General features: G+C 37.6%; 1 protein-coding gene across 2 annotated transcripts in view; it reads left to right on the forward strand.

Annotated features, from left to right (window-relative positions):
• The window catches only part of tsnare1 (T-SNARE Domain Containing 1), a 119,408-nt gene that overhangs the window by 71,541 nt on the left and 29,497 nt on the right, over positions 1-18,370 (forward strand). For both annotated transcript variants that reach the window (XM_028018544.1, XM_028018545.1), the window contains exon 9: positions 11,768-11,840. In XM_028018544.1, coding sequence (XP_027874345.1) covers positions 11,768-11,840 — 73 coding nt within the window. The remainder of the gene's footprint in view (positions 1-11,767; positions 11,841-18,370) is intronic.

Consider the following 18,370-nt stretch of genomic DNA (forward strand, 5'->3'; position numbering starts at 1 on the left):
TCCTTAATCCAGCTGGGTCCATAATAGCTGCTTCCTCACCGTTCGGTCTGGTCGGGTCCTACTGTCAGGAAGCGGTGTGGTGAAGGGTGGTGAGGCAGATGCAGTGGACCCAGGAATGATGAATGATGAATTTAATGATGAAGCACAGTCCAAACAACGAGCAGCAGGAACATGGACACACTGACAACGAAGAAGCTAACATTGACGACGAACTGACTAGACATAGACGAGGACCCGACGACGAACAAGGAACACAGGTGGAGTTAAATACATGGGAGGGTAATCATAGAAACGAGACACACCTGGGAACAATCAAGGGGAGGACAGGACAACGAAGAGACTTAAGGGGACAGAAAACTCTAAATAAACACAGAAAGACACAGATCATGACAGCCTGGCGTGACATCAAAACACTAATATTCTACTGAAACCTTATTATGTTCTAATTCAGGTTTCTTGTTCCACTAATAAGTGACAGGAAATGTTCTCCTTGCAATTATTACTGTAAAATTAAGACATGGAAGAAAGAAATTATAGTCCCAACTGACGCATGAATATATCTGTCATAGAGTAGATATACTGTTTCATAAAAACAATACATACATTTTCTTCTAATAAGCCCAATAAGAACTAACATTTGATTGCTCAATAAATAATAATGCTAATAAGCATGTGTATGAGACCATTTTGGTGTAACATCCAAAATTCTCTCCTATAAGACAATTTATATGAGATTGAAGGGAGTATTTTAGGGATGCACAATATCGGATTTTTGGTTGATATCTGATATGCAGATATACTGAAACTCATTTGGATGATAACCAATATCAATACAGATATATTTTTGCCTATACCTACTTACTGAAACTATATGGCTTTCTCTACTGTGGAATTAAAATACTGCATTATCTTTGTCAATTTACTCTGCTACCAAATGCAAAATGCATTTTTATCTCTCTGAGATAATGACAACACAAACAGTGCAAATTTCTAAATCTTCAACTAAACTCAACTTGCTCACAAGCAATAAATGAAAAGCACATCAGTTTTGCATTAATACTTAACAGTGTCTTATGACGTGCTGTGCTGCAGACATTGTCGTCACTGGTTCATCAAATAAAAACAACTCCTTTTATATCGGTGAATTGTTTTGTCGGACTGGCCTATAAAACTTTACAGCTAATATCGACCGATACCAATACCGATACCGATACTATGCCAATAACATCAGGCTCGACTTACGCATGATGAAAACACATGCATAATCAGACCATTTCATTTTATTCTTAATGCAGCTCTCAAAAGGCCAAGCTGAAGATCCCATCTGTCTTGGAAACCAAACTCTGGAGTATGAGCTGGTTTTTATACTTTTTCTCACTTTCTTAACTAGTCAATTTAATCTTTTGCTACACGTGTGGTGACTGGAGGTGAAAACAATAAAAATATATTTAAGCTGCTATTTATTTAGCTCAGACACTGATAACAAAAAGAACTACTGCTGTAGCTATTTATAGTGAGTAAACTTGCAGTGCAAAGTATTTGGTTAGAGTGGATATTTTCAATAATGCAATCCATCAATTGCAACAGATATTTGTAGTGACAAGAGCACATAAGAAAACTAAAACCTCAGTAGAAGTCATTTGCTCATTTGAAAAAAACAAAATAAAACAAAAAAAACCTCTCATAAGAGATCAATTCACCATTCCAAATGTTAAAGGTGATTTTATTGAATCTTTCCCTTGGAAACAGATGAATACATTTTTGGCTTCTGAGCTGACGGCCATTGCAGTAAAGACTAGAGAAATGTTAGAGATAAATAGATACTTTCATCTTTGTTGTTTTGAAATTCAAATAAGGAAGCAGGTAGATCCTTTTTTAACTACTGTCTCTGTCTTTAACAGTAGTCTCTGTGTCCCTAAAGTCCTTCCAGTCCTGCTGTTGGCAACACTTTCGTCACTGATGTTTAGACTTTGGATGTCTGCCAGAAAAGGAAACATGAATATACATTTTTAAACCATTTATTCATAGAGGGCAAAAAGATGTCACTTATACAGTTGGTAAGAAGAAATGTCGTCATACTCTGTCTTTTTTTTTCTGATTTTACCCTTCCCGCTTTTTTCAGTACTGAAACTATGAGTAAATCTTCTTACTTCTTTTTATGCTGCAGCATTGACACTGTTTCTTCTTTCCCAACGCCTTTGGGTTTGGGTGGGAGATGTAGGGAGAATTTCATATCTGCATTAAACACACTTTTCAAATAAAGTGAGAGACATGTGAGGGAGTGTTAGGGGTTAGGAGGAATCACAGTGAGCAGCAGATGAAAATGTATGTCCTTTGTCTTGGTTTGCTAACTTGATTACCCATATCATCCATCCAGACTCTGCATTGTTAGGTTGACAAGTTGATTGCAACATTGTATTTTTGTATATATATATATATATATTTGGAGTTTTTGGAGATGGGCTCATTTCCAGTTGTACTTTATATTTAATTTATCAAATGAACCCTGGGAGCGTGTTTAGAGTTAACTGTACATATTATCAGAATCCAAAGCTCCACATTGATGGTTCATAATAGCTTTATTCTTCCATGTAGCATGCTGTACAGGTTACATAATATAGGAGATGGCATGAAAGTAAACACATTTAAAAATCTGGGCACTTCTCAAGCCCACATGGCTGTTCCATATGTGCTGTGGGTGGAGGTGATAGAGGAACACATCTCAGCACTATTATGTGCTGTTGTTAAGGAGATAGCAAGTGTTTGTTATGCATATTTTCTCATCTGTTTGTATTGCACAATGCCAGTCACCTGGAGGGGAAGGAGAAAACAATCTGATTTTGCTACATCAATTTGTAGAGCAGGGCGATTCTGATTTTATTAACAAATGTCTCAGTTGTCCTAAAATTCATCCATCCATCCTTTGTCGATACTCGCTTATCCTCACCGGGTAGCTGGGTGTGGTGCCTCACTGAAGCGACTGGTTCATCACAGGGCAATCCTCATGTTAATCAAGGAACTAATTTTAAAAAAACACAAAATGTATAATGAAGAAAACTGGTATGTGAGGAGTACATAACTCTGGCATCCTGACTGTTTGTGGTAAATATGACATGCTGAGATAAAATTTCTTGGATAGGATTCAAGCCGCATACAGGATATGTTAAATACAACGAAAATCACTGAAATCACAAAAAATAACATAAACTATGCTACACATTTCAACATCGAAGTGAAAGTAAAACAACACCGTAACCAAAAGTGACCAATGGTAACTCCTAAATATAAGGGACAGTTTACTACCAAAACTATGTTTTGTCTCTCACACACTACTAAAGACTCATACACACAAAAAAATATTAAAATTGCACATATATACTATTAAAATGTCATACACACATAATTTTTTTCTCTCTCACACACACAGAAAATACTAAAATTGTGCATATACACTACCAAAATATCACACATGCATAAAATGTTTGTCTTACATGCATACACAAAATACACAAAAATCAGAAAAAGATAGTTTAGGTTATTTTTTCCACAGGTAAACATGGTAATGGGTCACTTTTGACCTGCAAGACAACACAAGGATTAATAGTATATATGTGCAATTTTAATATTTTGTGTGTGTATGAGTCTTTAGTAGTGTGTGAGAGACAAAACATAGTTTTTGTCCTAAACGGCCCCTCATATTTAAAAGGCAAAGTTCATTCCAACTATTTGGTTATGACATTCCACCTTAAAGATACTTCGCTGAATCACACATCCATATGCACTATGGATAAGTGCATATGGATGCAAGATTAAAAAAAATTACACGATCACAACCAGGTAAAAACAGCTCTGACATGTGATACGCAGAAAGCCATTTCCAGAATCTTATAACTTATAACACCATAACTGTGAATTTTCTAATGCACAACATCTATGTTTGGAACCTGTGTATCTAACATGAGCAGTGAGGGGTAATCATTGATTTTGTCATCAGTTGATTTGTAATCACATTAGTCTTCTGAATCGTAATAAGATCAATTTGCCAAATACGTAATGATTCCCACCAAATTATGTAAAACGTCGTCATTTGGACAATGTTTAATCAGTTGCCTCCGTAAGTTTTGTTTATCTAAAGCTGCTGACTGTTTCCCTTTAGAAAAAAGAGTCACATCATAAAGAAATAGTTTTCCCTCTTGTAGGCCAGTACACATCAAGAACAGAATAAACTTGAGATGACAAGTGTTGACAGCAAATTGTGACTAACGTATCTATGGTGAGTAAATGCATCACAGAATGTTGCTACAGCACAGCTGACATGACAGAATCTGCTGATGTGCTCCTTGACCCAGAGGGCAGTTGATATACAGTAACACACTGTTAAAATCAGACCAACACCAACAGGAGGGCTTTCTTTGGTTTCCAAAGAAAACTCTTAATATTCCAGCATGGAATATTGACAGTTTATATGGCATTTCCTATTTCAACATGTTTGAACAAATATATTTAAAAAAGGCCAGTATAACAGCTCCTATTGTTACAGAGCTAGCAAAACTAGTTAAAAAACAAAAACAAAAAACGTTTTCAACACTTTTTCATGCTGACAAACTCACAGCAATTTTACACTGCAAGTCACACACACATTCAAATAGAATATGCAAGTCGTGATTAAGGGTGTTTTCAGACCAACCCAGGATTAGATTCCTGAATCAGACTCTAATCCGTTTGTCTAGAAAGTCTGAGTTTTTGGGGCGGTCTGAATGCAAATTTGAATTGCAAAATGAACTTAAAAACTGAACTCTGATCCGCCTAAAAACCTAGGTCTCGGTCCGGTTGAAGTGGACTGTAAAAGAGAAAACCTGTCTGAATGCACACTCCCAAAGCATCACTAAGGTCAGACGAGCAGAGCAGCAGGAGACAGCATTTGATACTTTTAAAATACTAACTGATAAACTTAAAATTTTAATTACCGTAATAAGAACTAATGCTTTCCTTAATCTTTTTTTCTTATTTTATTTCATTTTATTTTATTTTTTAATGTTGCCCAGCTGTCTTGTCCCCTATGACGTTCATGTCATTGTACCAGACTGCGTAAATGTCTCCAGCCCTCCAGCAGAGGTTGTGCAGTCTCTGTGCTACTTGTCTTCCTGTTGCTGCCTCTTGTGTTCAACAGGCTCTAAGAGTGTTGGTTCCTTTAAGGAAGCTGACAGGAGTACTCCACTGTGCCACACTTCCCTCTGCAGGCACAAGTGGAAACATCCACATCTGATTGTTTTTGTTTTTTTGTTTTTTTTTCTCCATCATATAGTTCGAAGACTTCTTATTTTAACCCTCTGATAACCCCCCTTAACCCTTAAGTGGGTCCTTTTTGACCAGGTGAAGTAATCTTTTTGCAATATCTTTGTAATGAAAAGTTTTTATCACTTCATATTCCAGGTATTCCTCAAAAAATATGTTACTGATGTCATGTCATGCAATTAAAATTTTTAATTTAGCTTTTATACATTTTAAGAAATTACATGCTTTATATTACTACCCCTTTCTTCCATGAGTGGATCAAAAATGACCCGCATTCATTTCCTATGAAATTTAATGGGAATCTTTGTTTCTTACCAACTGTGACTGTCAGGAACACATGTTTTCTGAACCATACACACTAAGTCCTAAGTGTCACCCGTGAGTAATAATATTTTACATAGCAATAACTTTTACATATAAGAATTATCTTTATTTTTTACCTCACAAATATGTGTGTGCGTGTCAATCATGAGTACTATGACAGAGTTATTGTCACGAATCAACATATTAGCCTACTTCAAAGTTAGCCAACACTAGATATCTAACCAACTGGCTACTATTACTGCCTATACTTTATTGTGCATGTGTATTATTTGCGTGTGCATGTGTGTACGTGTCTCTGTGTGTGTCTGACACCCTGGATGAGAAAACCAAGAGAGAGAGTGTGTTGAATGACATGCAAAACATGTTGATCATTGTCTTCAAGGTTCTTTTTTTTATCATCTCAATAAATAAAATAAAAACTCATAGCTATATAAATAAATGTATAAATAAATGAGCTGGAAAAGAATACAGTGCTTTCTTCGGGTCGGGGAGAATGTCCTGCCCCAAGTGAGGAGTTCAAGTATCTTGGGATCTTGTTCGCGAATGAGGTAAAAATGGAGCAAGAGATCAACATGAGGATTGATGCAGCCTCTGCAGTGAAGCAGCGTCTGTCGTGGTGAAGAGAGAGCTGAGACAAAAAGCAAAGCTCTCGATTTACCAGTCAATCTACGTTCCTACCCTCATCTATGGTCATGAGTTTTGGGTCATGTCCAAAAGAACGAGTTCACGGATAGGAGCGGCCGAAATTAGTTTTCTCCATAGGGTGTCTGGACTCTCCCCTAGAGATAGGATGAGAAGCTCAGATATTCAGGAGGGACTCAGAGTAGAGATGCTGCTCCTTTATGTCGAGAGGAGCCAGTTGAGGTGGCTTGGGCATCAGTATGCCTCCCTGGTGAGGTGTTCCGGGCAGAGACCCCCGGGGAAGACCCAGGACATGCTGGAGGGACTATGTTTCCCAGATGGCCTGGAAACTCCTTGAGATTCCCCTGGACGAGCTGGAACAGGTGGCTGGAGAGAGCGAAGTCTGGGCCTCCTTACTTAGGCTGCTGGCCCCTCGACCCGACCCAAGATAAGCGGAAGAGGATGGATGGATGGATGGATGCACACACATACATACACTCACCTGCTTGATACACACAGCACAATAGAATACAGACAGTAATGTTAGCTAGCTTGGTTAGCTAGCTAGTTTCAAGAAATGTGCTTTTTCGCACCCCCTCCCCATGCCCACACTCTCACTCATGCCCACAATGGATGTTGACATTGTCCGTTATTGACATTTCATCATTGCTGTTGTAAAATTGCAGCTGTTGTCATTAAGTTTTAAAAATGTTCAACAAATTGTTCTAAAAATGTTTAAAAAAATGAAAAATAAAAATATTTCAAACATGAAATAATACTTGTGTGAAATAAAACACAGTAAAAGGTATTATACAAAACATTATTTTGAATCAAAATGACAAAGTGGCATAAAAACACATTGATTGTAACCCTGGTCAAAAAAGACCCAGTCACGGAAGACTGTATAGTCAGTCACTCACACATCAGAGGGTTAATGTCACTGCTGTCGGCCTCTATTAACTTCAATCTTTGCAAAGACAGAAAACGTGTCACCCTTTAATCTACTTTCTGGAATCCCTTTTCCCCTCCTGCTATAATGAATAGTAAACCTCTTGTGATCATGCATCAGAATATATGAACAAACTGTAAATCTTTGCTTTGCAGAGAGGTTTGCTGATTTTTTAAAACTGAATGTCCTGACCAGATGTTATGTAGGAACTATCATTTACAAGGCTTTCCACTGTAAATGAAACCTGTTTTCTGCACAGGATGCAAAGCTTTATGCTGAGCTGCAGCTTCTCCATCAACTGCTCAAACCAAGCGGTATTAGATGAATCCTTACAGCTGGAGCTACATTTTGACTTAAAATGTCAATCAGATTCTCCGGCAGGTTTGTTGTTGTGATTATTTTCCCCTCTTGGACTCAAGTTTAATTATTTGCTGTCTCAGCTGTGGTCACTTTATCAGACAGAAAAAATGTCTGAATTTCAGATTGGCATGTTTGTCTCATGAAGAAATGAACCCACCCAAAGCCCTTCATTTGTTCCAGCATGGTCTCTTTCTAGTCACTCTCCTTACAGAAACAACAGCACTATTGACTATGTGCCAGAAGACCAGAGGTGAGCGTTGACACTGAGGAAGTCTTAGGCTTAGATCGTAATGTTTTGGAGCATCCAACAAAAGCCTGGGGACACTTCTTTGATTCTTTGTGAGTTCAAATTTTGCGTGTTGCTTAGTGAGAGGTGAGCCCTGGCCATGGTAAGCAGTAGAGTGCTGCCCTCTGCATCTGCTGCAGCTTTAGGCTAAACTTTACATAAATAAGAGGCTGGTTTTCTGCCAGCTGATTCTTCTGGAAAATAATAATAGTAATAATAATAGTAATAGTAATAATAATAATTAAAAAAAGCATTTCTTGCAGTACTACTTTACCTGCATCAGCCGATACTTATGGGGTTTATTATGATAATGTATGTGTCCAATCTGCAATGTTCAGACTGTCATGAAAAGATCAAATACAGTTTGGGTCATTTCACGTAGGAAAGAAAATGAAAATCAAGAACTAAGTGAACCAATTGCAGGAAGAAGTTTAAAACACGAGTCTTACATAGACTCTCAAAACACAAATTTCAAACTCCCCGTCAAATGAAAAAGACAAAACCATTTGAAAAGAAAAACATAATCTCTTCATGCGTTCAGAGGAAATGGGTTTCTCTGGCTGATCAGAAGACATTGTCAGTAGTGAGGCTTCATCTAATCCAAACTCTGTATCACTTCCAACACTGAATGTGTTTATGATTTGGAAAGCTTATCATAAGAAAAGTCTGTATTTAAAAGCTGTGAAAGGAAACTTTGAAGAAAAATCATCATTAAGTCCTTTACATTTGTGTACTCAGACCTTTATGTTGTTGTCCTTTGCCTGAGGCTTTTTATTTTGAAAGAAGCATAAGGTGGCCTTTAACTGCCAGTTAAAGGGGCACAAACCTCCTGTATCTCCCATTGATTTGATATACTCAGATTTACTTTCATTTCATTAAGCTCAAAATAAAGGTTGTACATACATAGAACAAATATAAAAATTAAATCCAGGGGCGTGTTGTGGTGGCGTAGGGGATAGCGTGACCCACGTTTGGAGGCCTTGAGTCCTTGACGCAGCAGTCGCGGGTTCGATTCCCAGACTCGTCGACATTTACTGCATGTCTTCCCACCTCTCCGTCCCCCTTTCCTGTCAGCCTATTTTTATATAAGGGACACTAGAGCCCACAAAAAGACCCCCTGGAGGGGAGGAAAAAATTAATTAAAAAATTAGATCCAGACTTTATTTTGCTATTTTTCCAAATCCATCCTCAGTTGGTTCCTATAAGTTATCAAGTTTCTTAATTTTCAGACATATTAAGAAGCAGCTCTCTAAATCCTCTGAAACTTTGTCATGATGCTTTCATTGCCAGTAGATATCAGATTTAAACCCCCAGCTCGATGAACTGGTGCCTTCCTTCAGGTTAAGAGATCCAACAGTCTTTCACTGGGCCAATACAGACAGAGAGGCATACTGATACACTCTCATCTCAGAGCAATTTAATCTCACTCTTTAATCCACCGTCCATGTTTCTGGATGGTGAAGTGAAACCAGAGTATCTAGAGAAAATAACAAAACAGGGTGAACATGCAAACAGTCCACAGATGGTGTGACATGAAGGTCCCAGTCAGACCTTCACGAAGGTCTGACTGGGACCTTCATGAAGCTGACACAGTCCTGAAGTACTGCTGAAGTATTATAAAGTCATACTTAAAACAATGAATACATTCCAAAAAGTTAATAATTTTAGCAGGTAGTGAACAATCAAAATGTGGAAGCAGCCCTTTGTTTTGCCTAATTTCCCCTAAGGACCAGAATTTAAACCCCATCTCTGAGTAGTACTGATATACTTTGCTCTGGGTAATAAACCCCCCCGCTGTAATAAACCTGTTGTCGGAAACATAATGGAAAAATCTTCAGGCCTGGTTCTAAGCCTATTGCCAGTATCCAGAGGCTGCTAGGCTCACTGCTATCAGAATTTAAAGCCTATGAAAAATGGAAAAGGGCACATTGTTGGCTCCAGGCCTGGCCACACACTCAGCCCTTGGGCAAAGGCCCTAACCCATAACATCTTTGCCATTTTCCTCTGCTGTGTGTGTGTGCTTGTTCCACACACAGCTCTCCACTGACACTAAATTGGCAACACACTGTTTTGTCATTGTGATGAAATGAGCCCTGATTGCCCAGTTCTTTGCCAGGTAAAATAAATTTGTTATTCTATTACAGCTTGATAGACCTGCCTGCCTAAAGGTAAATTCAAAAAAGTCTTTAGCAGTGCAAGGTTTGCCAGAGGCCTTTTTGGCTCCTTCCAAGCATTTTTTGCCAAGTGACAGGATGGCTGCCAGTTTCCACAGCAATCTCCGCCACCTGTGATGGATGGCCCAGTGGGTTAGTCTACACAACGCAGCTGTGATTGCACAGAGCCATAATGGAGGAATAGAAAGGGGGAGGGAGGGCCTGTGAGCAGGAGATAGACAGAGGTTTTATAAGCTTTCATTTGCTTTGAGCAGAAATATTGAGAGTAGATTCAAAGCTTAGAGACTGTGGAGAATTAGTTGCGGTCATCCAGAACTGCTCCAGCTTGCTCTGTGCCCTGACAGAAGAATAAGTGAATAAAAACTGTGAAGTTTTTTTTTTTTTTGTCCAGTCAGGCAAAGCAGAGAGTAGTTAGGATTAAACACCAACGAACAGAATTTGGTTATTAAAGGGGGAACCTACTTCATTTAAAAACTCTGTACAGCCACATGAAAAATGGAAATGTTTGGTTCCGTGATCAAACCGTGTTTTAGTTGAAGGTTTTTATTAAACATATACTATATTGCCAAAAGTATTTGCAAATAATCCAAATTATAAAAATTATAAGAATCAGGTGTTTCAATCACTTCCACAGCAATAGCTGAATAAACTGAAGCTCCTAAGCATGTAGACTGTTTTTAACTAATATTTGTGAAGGAATGGGTCACTCTCAGAAGCTCTCCTAATATCTTAATCTTAATAATAAGACCAGTCCAAGAGTATTACATAATGTGTTTGTGTATTTTGTTCATTATTTATATTGTCTGCTTTCTTAATTCGTGCAACTGTATCACTCCCTTGTCTTATGCATAAGTGTGCCGTGGAAAGTGCAGTGTCTTGTGTTTGGTCAGCAGCATCAGAGCCAGGGTCAGAACCAGAGGCTGGTTCTGTTCTGGAGCCTCTGAAAATGATGAGGCAAAAAAGAATTCTTCAAAAACATTAAAAAAAATATTACAGACAAACCTGAATATCAGTGTTGCCATCCAGGGACTTCTTCAGCCCCGTTATGATACAGACTGCTACAGGAAATCTTTTCTGCCCACAATAATCAGCTTCTACGACAACTCTTTAAAGAAAACTGTAATATTTAATTTCCCAATATTTTAATAGAATTGAATGTTATACTTGCTGTATATTTGTATTTGGTTTAATATATCTGGGTGATAATAATGGGAAAAGTCTAAGTGAAAATACTTGATTGTTTTCATAAAGACACATTCTTATGATGTGTCTTTCATCTGTACTATTGACAAAATACTGTATATGAAATAAAAAATAAAACAAATCAACCAAACTCCCAGAGGTTCAGAGGTCTGAACACAGCTGACAGGAAGGTTTTACCATGAACATCTTTCATTGTGGTTGTTTGGGAAACCGCAGATTTTTGATGATTTTTAAAATCATCAAAATTGTTCTAGCATATAACATTTTGACAAGCAGTGCATCCAAAAACAGCCTGAAGGTTCTTAAATTTAGGAAAGCAAAATATGTTTGTTGGGCTGTGGCTGACACAATATCACACAACCATAAACAGATATTAGGAGCTCAGTTTATTCAGACATGATCAGAACCCCGATCCAGTCAGGTTCCTTAAATCCCTTTTTGGTTTGGTTGTAGAAAGAGAAGCGCACAACACCTGCTGCAGATCACGCTTCCAACATTTTTTAATTCCTTCAATATAATTAACCAATAGCTCTCATTTGTTTTGTTTTTCTGTAGAGAGACATGCTGGATGTCAGTCAAATAATGAAGGACCTAGCCAGTATGGTCCACGAACAAGGAGAAACAATAGGTAAGACGTTGTTGTATTGTTTTTTTCTCTCTTTTTTTTAAAGGCTGGTTCATTTGTCTTGCCTGACTCAGTTAGAAAAGTTCATAAGAAAACTGCTAAAACTACTTTACTATCATAAACAATTCTTGTGGTCAAAACAAACTTTTCAACCTTTGCACCAGAAAAGCTTCTCTGATGTGAAGCAAAATGCAGTCGGGATTACACAGACATTGGTCTGTGAGAGAAAATCCAGTTAGACGCTCTGATTTCTGTAAATGCTCCTCAGTTCCCTGAAGTGTTTTACTCTGGGCAAGAAGAATGAAACTTAGCACTGAGATACACATGCTCTGCTGCAGGGATTGTTCCGTCTGGTTTAATCAAGAACACTCAAAAGAGAATTGATCTCTAATAAATGTCAAACAACCGTGAAGCTAAAGAGACATACGTGGAAAATGTTGAGCTGATTGGGTGGTACATCAGTTCTGGAGCGAGGTGAAAGGTCTCAGAGTATAGATAGATCCAAGCTGAGAATACTGTCCGTAGCTTTGTTTGGGGTTTGCAAAGTTTAGTTGGTCAAGGAGAACAAACTGTTTAAACATGGATTTAAGGCTGCCACAGATATATGAATATAGGAGGGTAGAGTAAGTAAAAACTGTACCGAAGAGTAACGTTACTTCATTATTTCTCTGCGAGTAGAAGTAGAAAATAGTATTCAGAAAAATCAGTCGAGTAGGAGAAAAACAGTATTTGATTAAAAGAACAATTCTGCAACTGACTGATTATAACATCAGATTTATTTATTGGGGAAAAAAGTATTAGACAGAAAAATGTATAAAGGCAACTGCAAATGTGGATATTTTAAATAATAAAATAAAAGTACAAACAAATAACACCACTTCTAAATAATACATTTAAGCAGAACAAAGCACATATTTTCAAATGTTTATTTCTTTAAAAAAGAAAACTTTTGAAACCAATATTTAAAGTTAGTAATATGTTAAAATGTATGTTATATAGATTCAATTTAGAACCTCAAATGAACCTTATAACCTTTCAATAAGAGAAGACTTATTTAAAAGAGTTTTCTCATCCTGATTAGCATTAGAGCAATACTCACTAGCTTTTTTAAAAGTGAATAGACTTTTAAGTATTTTGGTAACAGCTGCAGTAGTTTTGGGTAAAACCTTAGATTATATTTAAAGATAACTACATGGTATTTTGCTAGTATCATAAACCACATACCCAAAAATGTTTGTGCTTGACAACTTCTGGAATCCTGGACGAGGCCCCAAGTAACTGCTTTGGTATAACAGCAAATAAGATGAGTTTAATATGAAGAACGAAACTGTCTGGAATGGGACAGTCATTCTTCACTCACAGCCTATTAACTGCTAAAAAAAGGACCAAGAATAATGAGTTTGAAAAAAAAATAAAACTACAACATGTTATCAGCCAAATGCCAAGCTTGAGCTTAAATAATCTAAACAGTGTTCCCCACACAGCTCTCTTTGTGACCCATTCAGCATGTTAAAGAGAAAAAAGTTAATGATGCTGACAGCTCTTCTTGTTTTTGTGCAAAAAGTAAAACAAAATGGATAAGCCAAAATAAACCACAAAGTTTTAAATCAACATAATTTCCAAAGTCAAGAATACTATCTTTAAAATTAGCATGAGACTCACTCTATAAAGGTGAGATTGATATGTGTTATTTTAGTTTTACTTTTTGTTTTTTATTTTGGATATGTATCAAATGCTGCACCGTGTTGCATTTTCTAAATAGGTGTGAAGATGAGACTCTTTTCACTGCTCTGGTACAAAAATAAAGTTAAAGCATTTTCTATTTTCTTACAAATACATTTTTGACATTAAATCAGCTTTAAGAGGTTAATCGGACAGACAATTTTTCACAAAAATGACACTTTTCAGCTAATCCATATGTACATTTTATTTTATTTATTTATTTTTCAGATTTTTTTTTATTAAACTGTCACAGTTTTGTTATTGCTGCTGCATGTTGCAAGACCATGAACAGATGATAAAGTTGAGGAAAAACTTTAAACACATTGCTTCTTTTTGTGACATCATGGAGAAAGAAATCTACCAAGACATCAGGAAGAGACCGGTGGATCTCCATAAGTTTGGCTTATTATTGGCTCCATTGAGATGCCTAAGGCTAATCTAACAATTAAATGCAAGAATAAATGCCACAGAAATGTTTGTCTGGCTAATTCTGTTTTTAATACATACAATTGTTGTGGGAAACAAGCAGCGTAGAACGCCAAAATGGCTGAAGCCTGCTCTATTTAGCCACTCCTAATCGCTACATGAGCCTTAGTGAGAACATTCAAGTAGATGGGACTAATATCAATATTTGAATTTGATGCATGCTGCGAAAGTGTACCCAGTGGTAAACAAAAAAAAGGAGGACATGAGTCCTTTTAGGCAGACTGAATACTAGACATGCCTTCGTCCTCTGGACCGTCTGCAGAGGTTTCACAGGAGGAGGTTGCTGTTTTAGTCGAAACAGTAGCTGACCATATATGACCATCAGGAGCTGGGTGGCATGCTGGGTTAGGTACGGTCTGATCTTTCTTATGATTAATGATGGAAAGCAGCATATTAAGGTAAAGGAGACAACAAGACCTTTATAAGTCAGCTTCAGGTTTCAGCTGGCCATGATTACAGTCAACTGAATAATGGCCATAACCATGGCACTAAATTAATTACAGAGAGCTTAAAAGATGTTGAAAAAACTTCTTTTTTTATAAAGCTTCTGCTGCACTCATAAAATATGCAGCAGCATGCAGTTCAATGAGAAAATATATGTAAAATTGTGAATTTGAAGAAAGTTCAAATTACAAAATCTCATAACAGGCCAGCAAATATTGTAAACAATGTGGAAACAATGTAGATCATTTTAACTGAACCAATCCACAAAGCATTTAGCTTTATTTAATCTCAAACATAGAGGGAATTAAAGGTTGTGTCTTTTTTGCAGTGAATGTAAGTACCTGTTGACTTTCAGTGTTGATGTGGATTGGCATGGTGGAGGAACATGGTGTGCCTCCATCCAAATGGGCGAGCAGACAGATAGAGGAGGACTTAGAGGAAGACCACAGACTTCATTATCCCACAGCAGAGGTCCAATCTGATCATTACTGAGTCAGCCGATAATGGACCTTTTCCCATTAAAAAGGGATGCACTGAAATTGCTGTTGGCCTCTTTGTGAACATGGCTTTTTTAGTGTAGTAGCATATATGAATAACACATGACTGTGCTGTGGAGGTGTGTGCAAGAAAGGCAGCAAGTAATACAAAGAAATGAATAGATTGTAGAAGAATGGATTTGTGCTTTTATTGCCTATTCATGTTAGCACAAGAATATAGGCACGCCAAATGGGCCTGTAAGTGAAGGTATGCTGTCAACAAGGTTATTTAGCAGACAGACACTGGTACAGGAAACAAAGGACATGTTAAAGCCTGTCATTTGTACAAAGCTGGAATAGGCATGGTTTTAAGTTAGCGGTGTTCAACTGAACATGTTGAGGTTTCAGTTGGAAAAACTGAACAGATTTAACAGGTTTTAGGAAGGGTCAAATCATTGCCACCAAGCACAGAAACAATCCTAGGAGCTTACAGAAACTGCTAAAATTGTATTAAAGAAGCAATATTATTTATTTTCTTGGCACATTGTGTCAATTCATAGCACAATCAAGTAACTATGTTACTGACAATCATCATAAAAATGCTATATATATATATCCAATATTACTTTAAAGACTTTTGTCTTTGCAATTTAGCATCTTGAAATTGGGCCTCTGTCTCTTTAAGAAGCTCCTGCTTCTTCTGACACTCCCAATGCAACACACCATCACAAAGTTTCTCCATACACCCTTTTACTACTGTTTTGCTAGTGTTACTCTGAGAAGTAGTAGGCATGATGACCTCAGCATATGTGCACATATTGTCAAATATTGACATATGTCAATGCTATTGTCAATATGGCATTGACAATATGTCAACGCCATATTGTCAACGTCAATATGTCAACGTCATTGACATATTTCAAGTTGCCAGTGCCAGGACTCACCATGATCAAATTATGAAAGAGGAGTTTAGGGAGCAGGAGAGGTCATTTTTATAAATTGGCCACCACAGAGTAAAAGTGTAGCTAACCCTCCTCTGAAAGCAAATTTAGAGACAAGAGACATGGCGAAGTGTAAGGATAAGTGGGGGGTATGAGTGGCTCTGTGATCAGGAAGAAAGAAGCTCTTTTGTCAACTTATCCAATTTGTTGGTATATTTATCGATCTTTCAGACTGCTATAGTGACTTTTTTCAAAACATCTATTGATAAATCTAGCAACTCTTCTTCTGTGTTATTGGAGACTTCTTTAGCGACAATGCTATAGCTTGTCTATCTGAGCGAGCAGCGAGAGCAACCATTAGCCTCCATTAGCTTTCCCCGCTTCCTCAGCACTGCAGCCCTTCAGCACCAAACCTTCACCAAATACTCAGAGCATAGCAGACCCATTCCACTCTGTGCCTACACTGCAAATAAATCACACAGTCAAGAAATGCTACTGATCAATGCAAACCTGTCACCATGGTAACTCTCACTACTCCAACTTCTTTCTTACCATGGGGTGGGGTTGGGGAGGAGAATAAAAGGGGTGGGCTTTTATATCCAAATGAAGGGCTGTGCAGAAGTTGTACCAAGCTATACCGCTGCAACCAACAGGAAAATTCAACTGCCTATGAATTGTTTGATTGAAGGAGACCAGCAGAGATGATTTTAGGCAAAATAATGCCAAAATGAATAAATTGCATAAAAATGTCAAAATTTGCAGAGAAACATAAAGATATAATTCTAAATAACATACTTAGACAGTTAATTAGTAAAAAAATGTTTTGTGGGTGAATTTCATTTTAATTCTGAAAATGGATTTGCTCAGTGGTCAAACTCTAGAAACACTAGAAAAACAAGGTCTCTGTGAAAAACTAATGTAACACTGGGTGGACAATTTTATGACGTTGCAGATGTTTATTGAAACAATGCCACGTGAATGTGTTCCATAATCAAAGCTAAAGGCGGTCAAAAAATATATTAATGTGACTTTTTTGGAGGATTTTTTTTTTGGCCAGCCAGTATAAATGTGAAAGTAATGCTGCTCTTACTAGTGCAATTTTTACCTACTCTTCTCACCTCTGCTTGGTTTCCAGCAGAGTAACTGGCTATTCAGACTTTAAGGTGTTCGTTTTGCTAGTTAGAGACAGCCTGGGAGAAGAAGCTGTCTACGTGGAAGCTGGTTTTTGCAATTACTGCTCTGCAGCGTCCACCAGAAGGCAAAGGTCTTAACACCTTGTCTCCAGGTCTGTCCAGGTATACAGCAATGTGAACTGGCCTTAGTCCTGTAGAGGTTCTGGGTGGAGGAAATTGTATACATACATAAATTTACTTTTTAAAAGTTCACAGTGGTCACCTTTCATCACAATTATGGTTACCTGCATCAATTCAGTCCTTTATCTGATCTGTTATTTGGAGAAACAAATACTCCAAGTATCTCAGATGAACTTATAGAAAGGAGAAAGGAAGGAACAAAACTCTAACATCTATTTTTACTGCTGGGTTTAACTGCAAAATTCATTCTCAGCACGTCATTCCCCTTCTTCCTACATCCTAAAGCTAATTCTCAGCACCATCAGGCAGTCCAGTGTCTGTCTAGACTCTAGAGGAAGCCTGTACCCTCTTTTTTGTGACAGTAGCCTTTTCACTTACACCACCCCACAACAACCAGCCACTCTCCCAGCGTTATTGGAATCTGTAAATTAAGATGAGTAATTAGTTAATGATGCAAAACCCTCTGAAGCATCTACTTCATCAAGCATATTCTGTGTCATCACAATAACTTTCTATATACAGAAAAGAAGAGTAGGCTGTGCCACTTCAGCAGTTTGTGCTGGATCAGTAGTAATGATATGGGCTGTCAGGGCTGTTTGTGTGCTGTAACAGTATGAACAATGGCCCTGCCGGTAATGAAGCCAGTGCTTCAGTGTATTTACAAGAATTAAAAACAATTCTGAAATTATTACATTTTTAATCTAAACTTTTAACTGAAATACATCTGGGTTTATTCAAACTTTTGCTAAACTTGCACTTATTCAGCTCATAAAGAGGCAGTATTATGTATTTTTAGGCAAATAGTGACACTTTACAGCACAATCAAGAAACTATGTTACCCTTTTAAAATCTCTTTCTGAAACTCATCACAACAGTCATCACAACATGCCTCCTCTTTTGACCCTTTAACAATGTTTTACCAACATTGCACTGAGAAGTAGCTCATATAATGACCCCAGCAGCTGTGCAGTTCCACCAGGCGTTTGCTAATTGCTGCTGGCTAGTCAGAAGGAGCAAAGTGGGAGAGGATCGCTCTGAGAGGCTGGAGCTTGGGAGCTGCAGCTTCAAGGAGGAGATGTGCCTCAAAGGAGGTAGTTAGTCCACCAATACATTTTGCACTTCTGAATGGTTGACATGGGAGACTAAACATT

Source organism: Xiphophorus couchianus, chromosome 5 (genome assembly GCF_001444195.1).
Source record: "Xiphophorus couchianus chromosome 5, X_couchianus-1.0, whole genome shotgun sequence".
NCBI classification, from domain to species: Eukaryota; Metazoa; Chordata; class Actinopteri; order Cyprinodontiformes; family Poeciliidae; genus Xiphophorus; species Xiphophorus couchianus.